This window comes from Cyprinus carpio, chromosome B9 (assembly GCF_018340385.1).
Source record: "Cyprinus carpio isolate SPL01 chromosome B9, ASM1834038v1, whole genome shotgun sequence".
NCBI lineage: Eukaryota > Metazoa > Chordata > Actinopteri > Cypriniformes > Cyprinidae > Cyprinus > Cyprinus carpio.
In genome coordinates this window covers 3,347,132-3,358,413 of record NC_056605.1, presented here as the reverse complement: position 1 = coordinate 3,358,413, position 11,282 = coordinate 3,347,132, and the positions used below count along the sequence as shown (strand labels likewise).

The following is an 11,282-nucleotide window of genomic DNA, read 5'->3' as shown; positions in this document are numbered from 1 at the left end:
TTATGTTTCTATTGAGAATGATTTCTGAAGGATCATGTGACACTGAAGACTAGAGTAATGATGCTGCAAATTCAGCTTTTAATCTCAGTAATAAATTACATTTTAAATTGTAATATTAATGAAATGTTAAATATATTTGAATAGAAAACAGCTATTCTGAATGGCAATAAAGTTTTACAGTATTGCTGTTTTAATACACACACACACACATATATATGTATATGAAGAGTTTATTTGCAAAAACAGATAGCGGATAACTTTTTTTAATTTTTAAAAATCGTGTTTTTTTTTTTTATTATTATTATGTTATATTTTTATTGTGTGTTGTTGTGTTAGTTAGCTGTTTTTTTTTTTGTAGTAGTTTTTTAACCTAGTCAAAATAACCCAGCTGCAGTTTGATTGAGATTAATTGGAATGCACAATGAAAAAAACATGATTTCTGAAAATTGTTAAATCTGTTTTTGCAAATGAACTCTTCATTCATATATATATATATATATATATATATATATATATATATATATATATATATATATATATATATATATATATATATATATATATATATATATATATACTGTATATTCATTATGCATTAGGCTAATCATAGCACTTCTTGCATATTATTGCCCTTTAGTTGATTTTGATTGCTTCTGCTGTCGTCATTTGTAAGGCGCTTTGGGTAAAAGCATCTGCTAAATGACTATGTAAACACAGGCTACTACATCTGGTGTTAACCATGATATCATATGATAACCATACTGTGTGTGTTTGTGTGCAGAGCACTTCACGTGTGTGGTGAAGGTGCTGTACAGTCTGCAGTACACACAGGCTCTGGCCGCTCTGTCCGTCAGATTCAGTCCCGAGGAGAGACTCGCCTGGAGCAACACTGGAGCTGCCAAGAAGGTGCCGCAAATTACCGATCAAAAAACCTTCTCAGACTTACTTCAGCCAAGTATAGCAAGGATGTGTGTTAGAATAGTTTCTTGAAGTGCTGCTCTGTGGAATAACAATATAAATTGGTTCACAATTGGCGCATTAATGTAGATTCAGTTGATGTTTGGTCATTGGTGTGTATGTTTGTATTGTTTATTATTCAAAGGCTCAATGTGGCTCATCCAGTCAGATTTCAAAGCTGGAACTATCCATTTTATAATGATTAAATTGCACATTAAAACCCTTGAGGATAAGCTAATTTTATTAAGAGAGAGAATGTGTTATTGGCCCTCAGTGCTGTTTGTTTAAGGGGGTGATCGTAATAATGTTCAGATAACCCAGAGAGAGGAAATCCTTCACATAAATCTCACTTTTCATTAGCACAGAAGAGATCATTAGCAATGGTTCTGCACTCCATTAAATGGCGATTTTTGGGGCTTGGTGGGAAATAAATGTGAAGTCAGACCACTTTTATTCCACATTATAGAGTCACACGTCATCCCTCTCTCTGCCTGAAATTTTCATTGCTTTTGCAATTTGCTGACATTTAAAATAACACATGGACTGGGTTTCAAACCTTAGCAAGTTGCCTTCCTAGACAGCATTATAGATGCATTCAGATGTTTAAAAAAGTTGTTTAAATTCAAATCAAATGTTCAGTTTCATCTGCGATGGCCAACAATGGTGTCTAGTCATGCTCACTAGGATACGAATCAGTCCAGTTGGTAGAATAACAGTGATTCCAGTCTGATGGGAGAGATTTAAAACACTGTTTTCTTTCATTCATGCCGTTTCACACGCAGAACACGCCAAACTCTGACAAATCATGGGAGTCGCTCCTGGGTCATGTGATCTCTGAGCTGACGAAGGCCAAAGATGTGTATGACACCAGCTCTGAGGAAACACTCGTGGTGAGTCACAGGAAGCACACAGCACAACAGAACCGTTTTATAACACTGTTATATAGTAGTCTTTTTCTAGTTTTGCAATTATTCATTCATTTATATACATTGCTATAATGAGTTGACCTAACAAAACGTGCTAATAGTTTGATTTGCCTTTATAATTAATCTTACAATGTACATTTACTGGACAAAAAAAATGATGCTCATGTCATTGACGTCATTAGCAGTTATAATGAGAATATGTAGTGCAGGCAACAGCGTTTTTATGAAGAAAAGACGTAGACACTTATCCAAGGGACCCATTGTTGAACTTGCCTTGCAAACATGTCATAAAACACATCTTTTCTGTACATCTTGTCACTTTCACTTTCAAGACATTGCAGGATACATTACAGTAAAACAAAATTACACTTTACAAATGTAAAATCATTAAACTGGTTATGTTTATGTGGAAGGACTGTGTATTATTACAATTTTATTCAAACACTATTTAAAAATAATAAAAAATTAATTATTTAAAAAATAATTACAACTCAACAAGTCTACAAATAAAATATAAAAAAAAAAGTAACACCAGTTCTATTATGAAATATTATTACAATACAAAATAACTGTTTTTTTTTTGTTTGTCTTGTGATGGTGACGCTGAATTTTCAGCAGCCATTACTCCTCTCTTTTACTCCAAATTTTATTTATTTATTGATTGATTGTTTAGATTATTTGAGTGAAACTTGAAAAATAACATAATTTATTCTAAACATATTTTTGTAACGATGTGAAAATGCAGTAACTTTTGATCAAATAAATGCAGTCTTGCTGAATAGAAGTATTAATTTCTTTTTGAGTTTCATAAGTTTTTATATAAAATATCTAAAGTTTTATGACAACCAGCCAAAGGAGAGTCTAGAGGAATATGTAGCTCACTGTAGCTTGTTCTGGTCTCTGAGGAAGCTCTTGTGTGCTGTTTGTCAGGGCTTTATCAGCAGGGAATGAGCTGTTATTGTGATGTCTTCTTCTCTCTGTAGTTGAGCTCCAGTGTGTGGTCTCCTCAGTCCATCGAGTTCAGCCTACAGCAGTTCTGTCTGCCCTTCCTGAGACTGTCCTGTTTACTGCAGCACCACCTGTATGGAGACAGCTTACCCGGCTGCCTGGTACACACACACACACACACACACACACACACACACAGTTAATCTGCTGTCCCATAGACGGCTCTTCACGGAGTTGACAGACTGCCGGTGTCTGTGGTCACAGGTGGAGGAGGAGTTCTCTCTGCTGGCCGGGTGTCTGGGTTTGGCTGGTTCTGCTCAGTCCAGTGCAGCGTGTCTGGAGTGGAACATCAGTGCTTTGGATCTGATCAGTCAGTGGTGTTCAGAAGTCATCGCTCTGTCCAATACTCCCACCCAGCAGTCTGTGGTCAGTGTTTGTGTCTCCTGCATCATGTTTCTTTGCACCCTGTTTTATTTGGAGTCTTGCCAAGTGATTTAATCAGCTGTTGTCTTCAATACGGTTAACCTCTGTGACCTAACCAAGCATGACCTGTGACAGTAAGCATCATATTTGATAAAGCAATAAGCCCCAAGAACCCGTGGTTAGAACCCCCTTAGCTGTTATAAATTAGCTGTAAACCATGGATTCACTGGTCTTATTGCTTTTATAAATGACAATCATACAATCACAGTAAACCATAACAAAAAAAAATCATATCAAATAAACCCACACAAAATGTGACATAAGTGACGTGACATTCAGCCAAGTATGGTGACCCATACTCAGAATTCGTGCTCTGCATTTAACCCATCCAAAGTGAACACACACACACACTGTGAACACACACACTGTGAACACACACCCGGAGCAGTGGGCAGCCATTTTATGCTGCGGCGCCCGGGGAGCAGTTGGGGGTTCGATGCCTTGCTCAAGGGCACCTAAGTCATGGTATTGAAGGTGGAGAGAGAACTGTACATGCACTCCCCCCACCCACAATTCCTGCCGGCCCGAGACTCGAACTCACAACCCTTCGATTGGGAGTCCGACTCTCTAACCATTAGGCCACGACTTCCCAGGAATGACTTCCCAGGAAAGTGTAATGATATTAATAAAAACAGTATTCTTCCATTAAACAATGTAGTTCCTCAGAAACAGTTGTGTTTGCAACAGTGTTCTTATTCTGTGATGTTTCTTTTCTAAGTACATTTTGTGCCCTTTCTTTTCTTTTTTTTTTTTTTTTCGGAATACAGATAAAGAATATCACAGCACACAAACACAGCAACATTCCATTTAAAAAGAATGGTTAATTCTGATTTCCTGGTAACTTTAATATGAAGAAGTTTCCATAGAAACAGTACTGAGGATTTTGACCAGGCCCACAGCAACATTTGCTCCAGCTGTTGTGGGTCTGTTCATCCCACCAGTGGTAGGACGGGCAGAAATGAGAGATTTCACCTTCAATTTGTTTTTGTTTTTTTAGAAAATGTTCCTAAAAAGATTGTTTTGACTGTTAGTGAAAGGTCTTTTCATGAGGCATCTGAGTGATTTTTTTTTTTTGTTTGTTTTTTGTCTCTCTTCAGTCTCTTTTAGTTCAGGATCCGCAGTGGGCCGCCCCTCGCCTCCTGCACCTGCCAGACAATTACAACACCATCTTCCAGTATTACCACAGGAAGTCCTGCACCAGCTGCGGCAAGACCCCCAAAGACCCTGCGCTGTGCCTGGTGTGCGGCGCATTCGTCTGTCTGAAGGGTCACTGCTGTAAACAGCAGGGCGTCTGTGAGTGTGTGCTGGTGAGTGTGTGGCTGAATCTGCACGCCTCAGTTTGAAAGATAATGATGTTTATAAATATATCTGATTTTTTTTTTTTTTTTTTTTTTTTTCAAAGCACTCTCAGCACTGCGGAGCAGCGACCGGTATCTTCCTCCTGATAAACGCCTCGGTCATCATTATCATCCGAGGCCATCGCTTCTGTCTGTGGGGCTCGGTGTATCTGGACGCTCATGGAGAGGAGGACAGAGACCTACGGTAATCTTCTCACTGCTCTGATGGACAGATATTGCATCTAGATTTCATTCTCAGGTCTCAGTAGCTGGGTCAGAAATGTACTTTTCCATTAAAGAGCTATATTTGGGATTGACTATATTTGGGATTTTTTATTTTATTTTTTGCCATCTTTGTAAGGGCAGTTTTAATAATTACTATATTAAATTCATATGTGTTGTTTTTAATGTAAAATACTTAAATTTAACCAATTTCAATCAATCAGAGTACTATAGACTGTTACCAATCAAATCGTATCAATATAAAACTAAAGTATCTGATTTATAGAATACTTAAATACTTCAAAAACTGTGTTTGGGGAAACAGCATGTCATATTTTATCTACACAGACTAGGGCTGGAAGAAATGGCCAAAATTTATATCATGATATATTTCTTAATTTTGGTCGATACAATATAATTCTGATATCGATATGAACACTATTAAAAATGCCTCGTAAAAAACTATCAAGAATGCCCCCAGCAGATCTCTGTGCATACAAACTTATGAAAAATGAATTTGCCAAGTCTATGACACCTCATTAAAATCTATATATTTTAGAAAAATAAATAAATTCAAATAATCAACTCACACTCACCTAATTAACATCAAAAAAACAATAAATGTGAAATCACTGTCAAATAATCATCTCAGACTCACCTAATTAATATTAATATCTTTAACTTAAAACTATAGGCTAATATACACTACCAGTCAAAAGTTTTTGAACAGTAAGATTTTTAATGGTTTTAAAAAATTCCCTTCTGCTCACCAAGCCTGCATTTATTTTATCCAAAATACAGCAAGAACAGTAACATCTTGAACTTTTACTTTTACTATTTAAAGTAATTTTTTTGGGAATATTTTAAAATGTAATTTATTCCTGTGATTTCAAAGCTATATTTTTAGCATCATAATTCCAGACAAATGATCCTTCAGAAATCATTCTTATATTCTGATTTGCTGCTCAAAAATAATTTATTTCTATGTTGAAAACAGCTCAGTAGAATTTTTCTGGTTTCTTTGATGAATAGAAAGTTCAGAAGGACAGTATTTATCTGAAATAGAAATTGTAACATTATAAAATCATCAATCATCACCAATTAAAAACATAAATGCAAAATAAAAAAATAAAAAATTCCATAACAAAAAAGAAAGACAAAAAAAAAGAAAGAAAGAAATCATTGACTCCAAGCTTTTGAATGGAAGAGTGTATAATGTAACAAAAGCTTTTTATTTCAGATAAATGCTGATCTTTGGATCTTTCTATTCATCAAAGAATCCTGAAAATGTACTCAACTGTTTTAAATATTGATAATCAGTAAATCGGCATATTATAATGATTTCTGGATCATGTGACACTGAAGACTGGAGTAATGATGCTGAAAATTTAGCTTTGATCACAGGAATAAACTACATTTTAAAATAAAGCAGTTATTTTAAATAGTAAAAATATTTCAAAATGTAACTGTTTTTACTGTACTTTGGATCAAATAAATACAGGCTTGGTTAGCAGAAGAATTCTTTAAAAGAAAAACACTATAATTTTTTTTTTAAAACCATTAAAAATCTTAAAAATAAAAGATTAAAAGATTAATCAGCCTACACTACAAAAATAAAATCTTGGTAGTGTAGGCTAATTATTCTTATAGATTGAAACAAATGTGCTTTAGCAGTATAAAGAGAATGAAAAGTGCTCTGAGTTGCTGCAGAGAAAAAGAAAAACATGTTGCTGGAGCCGGACTTGAATGCAAACTGACTCCCACCAGCAGGGAGGCGCTGTGAGAGCGGCAGAACCAGTGGTTTCCACAGTAACGACTGTAAGGCTCCGCTTATGAATGCTTCTTTATCAGATCAAATGAAAATGCCAGTGAAACTTTTCTGAAGACAGTACGTTCCCTTCAGATATACATTCAGATAAAACACCCGTGACGTGTTTTGATTTTGAAGCGTGCAGTGCTCATGTTTATTCAACGAAGTCAAACGCCACAAATAAATCAATGTATGGGAAATACTGCCAATGTATATCGAAATATCGGAAATGTGTTTAAAAATCACCATTATTGAAAAAAGTATATCGAGATACAAATTGATATTGAATTATTGTCCAGCCCTAACACAGACACAAGCTTAGAACAGTTTATGAATTAATTTATTGCTATTTACAGATTTGAAAATGAAGACTTCACATTGGTTCACATCTTAGTAGCAAGAAAAACTAATGATATACAGAAAGTGTGCATAGAAAGTTAGCTATCAATGAAGTGGACGGTGACTTCAGTTCAGCACGAGTTCTGACCTCTCACAAAAACTCCCATTATAATTACCGAAGCGGTTTACACTGCAAAATAAATCTTCTTACTTGTGTATCTAAACTTTAATAATGAGAGAATTCACAAGAGTGCAGAATTCAGTCAGTGAACGCTAGGGTTGCAAAGGGGCGGAAAATTTCCAGAAACTTTCCAAAAATCCCTGGAATATTCAAAAAAAATCCTGAAAATTGTCCAAAATTTCTGGAATTTTTCCTAAATTTACTGGACATTTTTCCACCTTTTTGCAACCCTAGTTGAACGCACACACTGAACAACACTGGTGTTCTCACCGGTGTCTATTCTAAACGCTTGATTGGCCATCACATTGATTAGCTCAATAGAAACACCTGATTGATTTCAATTCTCAGTGCTGCAAAAAAGACATGCAATGTGAGCCGATCTAAATGTAATTACTGCAAAATTGGCATTTTTCAGATCAAAATGTAATTCATGTTCACTTTTATTCTTGCATTTTGTTCATTTTTGTGGCATTCTTGCCATTCTTGCCCTTGCCCAGTAGTCATTTATTTGTGAAACTGAGTTCATTTCCCTGATCATTTCTTTTATAAAGAAAATGGTTTCCATTTCCTGCTGTGACCTCTTGTTTTTCCCTGTTCTGTAGTCGAGGAAAGCCTCTGTATTTATGTGAGGAGAGATACCGCGTTCTGGAGCAGCAGTGGGTCTCGCACACCTTCGACCACATCAACAAGCGCTGGGGTCCCCATTACAATGGACTTTAACAGTACAGCCCACGTCCTGGAGAGGACAGGTCACATGATGTCAGTGGCAGCCTCTGATGATTTCTGTCATGTAATATAAAGAAAACCTGCATTGAGTTGGCCACAGCCTGGGTTCATGTCAAGTTTAGTGTACAATCAAGCCTATTGATTAACAGCGTGTGTGTGTGCGCGTGTTTTAAAGTGATTTTTCGTGTGGATTTAGAGGGGAGAATTTAGTTTTGTCCCAGCAAGCTCAAGGTGAAAGCACACTGAGTGAATCTATGTCTAGTCTGTTGGACGCACAGTGGAATTATACTCCCGTTCTGTAACTTTTGGAAATCTGACATCGTTTTTGAGGAGACAGACTCTTAAAAACAATGTTTGGCCAATGTTAAACAAATCATGTACAGATATCAGAATGAATATCAAAACCTTGAATGCTAAAGGTACCAGGACTCTCAACATATCCCCCACCCACCGCCCCATGACCACATCATGCTATTTGAGTTGAAGCACATCTCATAAGACTGACTGTGGGTTCAAAAATGCGAAATATCAACCGATTAGAGCTAAAGCGAGATTTGTCTGACTCGAGGTGTAGTTGCAGTCATCCTCAGGAATTTTATTTTATAATTTGTTTTCTTTTGTTTTGTAGTCTCAGATAAAAGATTTTAATATATAATAAGTGCTGCTATTCATTGTTTGAAAAAAAGTAAATTATACCTTTGTAAAAAATATTTTTACAATTTGCATCTTTTCTTTTTTTTTTCTTTTCGTAATGAAGGTTTTGTTTTTGATGGTGGTTGGCTGGTCTGTTAAGTTTATTATAAAAATACAAAAAATAAAAAAATCCCCTACAACCTTGTAGCACATATTTAATGGCTAGAGACAGAGCTAGTCATTAAATAATGATCCGTGGCTCTTTCCCTTACATAAATCGCATAACGGTAACCTTTAAATAATAATATATATATATATATATATATATATATATATATATATATATATATTATATATATATATATATATATAAATAAAATAAAAATAAGAAAATTAAGTTTGTTTTAGAATAAAGTATCTGTGCATCATTTTCATAACAGTCGAACATCATTTGCCCCAAATTCTTATTAATGTAAATCTTGATGTTTTTTCTCCTTTTTCTTCTTAGTGGTGTGTTTGTGTGTGTGTGAGAGAGAGCGAGAGAGTCTGTGTTTCTTTATTGTAAAGAGTGGTCAGATGCGTTTAATTTGTCAGGAAAATAATGCAATACAATTAAGGTTCTGAAAATATGCTTGATCTTTTTGTTGGTTTTTTTCATGCAAAATGCTTTTATTTTTTCTTTTGGTTAAGGGTGAAATAATGATCTGGGAATAATCTTGAATATTCCTAAGATTCACTGAACTATAACCAGAAAATCTATCTACATAACCACCAAGTCAGTTGTCCCTCAATGTTTGATAGTCTTTATGATATTCGAATTACATGATGCCTGGACTGGTGTCAGATGGTCCATAGGGGGCAGTGTTTGCCATTACACAGAGTTCTGGTTCAAAGAGCCGTTTGATGGCTGTTCTGTTGGTCTTATACATCTAGAGGCTCGATGCACATTTGCGAAAACCTCTGAAGTTAAGAAAGTTATAATTGTCTTGACTGAGTTTTGTAGCAGCTCGCTTCCATGGCCTAATTTATCCTCCTCTAGGATTATCCAGGTAGTGAAGTTTTTTCTTCTTTAAAGACATTATTTATGTGTTGTTGTGATGATATTAAATGCACACACCACTCAGGATATTGAATTCCTGATCTGAAGTGTTCCTGAGAAAAAGATTGTCACTTTGTTCTTCTTCTTTGAACTCGGCCAGATTGTGTGTAGAGCCTTTATGCAAAAGTATCAGACCAAAAAGAAAAAAAAAATCTGTTTTAATGTTATCAGAAAGCTAAAAAAAAAAAAAAGACAATTTGGTACTCGATACAAATTGACATTTTAGCGAAGGCTAGTTTTCCAGTCCAGTACATGTGGCGTCCCTCAAAGCTCTGTCCTCGGACCATCTTTGATTGTGTAATCTGTAACTGTAGAGAGGGCATTATGCATGCACAAGTTAATTATTTGAAAATGCATTAAACTGGATCACGTCAAATTGAATATTGCGGCCCAGTCCAGTGATGGGCATGTATGGTGGGGCACACAATTTCTTTATTTTATGCCGCTTCTGTGTTAGCAAATGGTTCAGTTTGAGTATTTTCTTATTTAATCCTTGCCCCCTTAAAAACTAAGATCAAGCTTCACATTGACAAAAAATGACCCCAGTCTAAACCTTATTGTGATTCACCTTGCCTGACACCACATTGAGAGTTCTTGAAAAAAATTATAATAATAATTAAATATTTGTCCCATCCTTTTTGTTTTAATTGTATATAGAAATTAAATACACACATTTAAATTAAGTTTGCAGTACAGTTTCCATATTATATTGTGTGTTTCTTTTGATTGTGGGTCACAATCAAAATAATGACATCAGTGGAGCCCTTGCAATAATAATAATCAGTGTGATAACAGTGACACATGTGATGTCCATCTATATTGAGGGCATTTTGCTTTTTGTTTGTTTCCTACTGAAAACAGACAAGCACACACACACACACATTCAGACACACACCAGAAAAAGCATGTTTGGTTTGTATTGATTGGTAGGTATTGATTATCATTGCTGCAATCATGCCATGCTGGAGGGAGGATGTTTTCAGTGCACTTGAAGTTTGCTTTCTTTTCTTATTTTGTCTTGATTTCTTGCATGCTGCTGTTTTTTTTTTCTTCTTTTTCTAAGAGAGTTTTTACTCTCCTTCCCAACTTTGTATAGACAGACAGTTGTGCTAAGTGTGACGGGTGGATAATGCTGGTGTGTTCTCCTGCAGTGAATGCTTGTCAGGCAGGCAGTAATACAGTACATTACTGTAACTGCTGAGTCAGACTTTATGATGTCATCTCTGAAAGGGTGACTTTTAATGACATTTAATGCAAAATGTAACATATGTGAATAAAATATACAGATGCTCTGATATGCCTTTGTGTGTTTTTGTTGTCTTTTTTTTCTCCAAAACATGTAATCCAGAAATGTTACATTTTGTCTATATTAAAATAATCTAAAAATATTATATAAATAATTAAAATATAATTAAAAATAAATAATAAAATATAAGAAACTAATAAAATATTGTATAAAATAATTAAAATATCACGTAAAAATAATATTTGCTCTGACCAGCTGCTTAATGCAAACATTCATATATATATAGAGAGAGAGAGAGATATTTATTCTCGGTAAATATATTTCTAAAGGTGCTGTTGACTTGAAAATTTTGCCAGATGTTTTTTTTATTTTTTA

General features: G+C 35.0%; 1 protein-coding gene across 5 annotated transcripts in view; it reads left to right on the top strand.

The window, feature by feature from the left end:
• Positions 1-10,956, top strand: part of LOC109112253 (E3 ubiquitin-protein ligase ubr3) — a 62,465-nt gene extending 51,509 nt beyond the window's left edge. For 4 of the 5 annotated variants that reach the window (XM_042730643.1, XM_042730644.1, XM_042730641.1 and 1 more), the window contains 7 exons: positions 782-906; positions 1,740-1,847; positions 2,867-2,992; positions 3,096-3,257; positions 4,412-4,621; positions 4,717-4,856; positions 7,806-10,956. In XM_042730643.1, coding sequence (XP_042586577.1) covers positions 782-906; positions 1,740-1,847; positions 2,867-2,992; positions 3,096-3,257; positions 4,412-4,621; positions 4,717-4,856; positions 7,806-7,923 — 989 coding nt within the window. In that variant the 3' untranslated portion in view covers positions 7,924-10,956. The remainder of the gene's footprint in view (positions 1-781; positions 907-1,739; positions 1,848-2,866; positions 2,993-3,095; positions 3,258-4,411; positions 4,622-4,716; positions 4,857-7,805) is intronic. The other variant, XM_042730642.1, reaches the window with a different exon arrangement.
• The last annotated feature ends 326 nt before the right edge of the window (positions 10,957-11,282 follow it).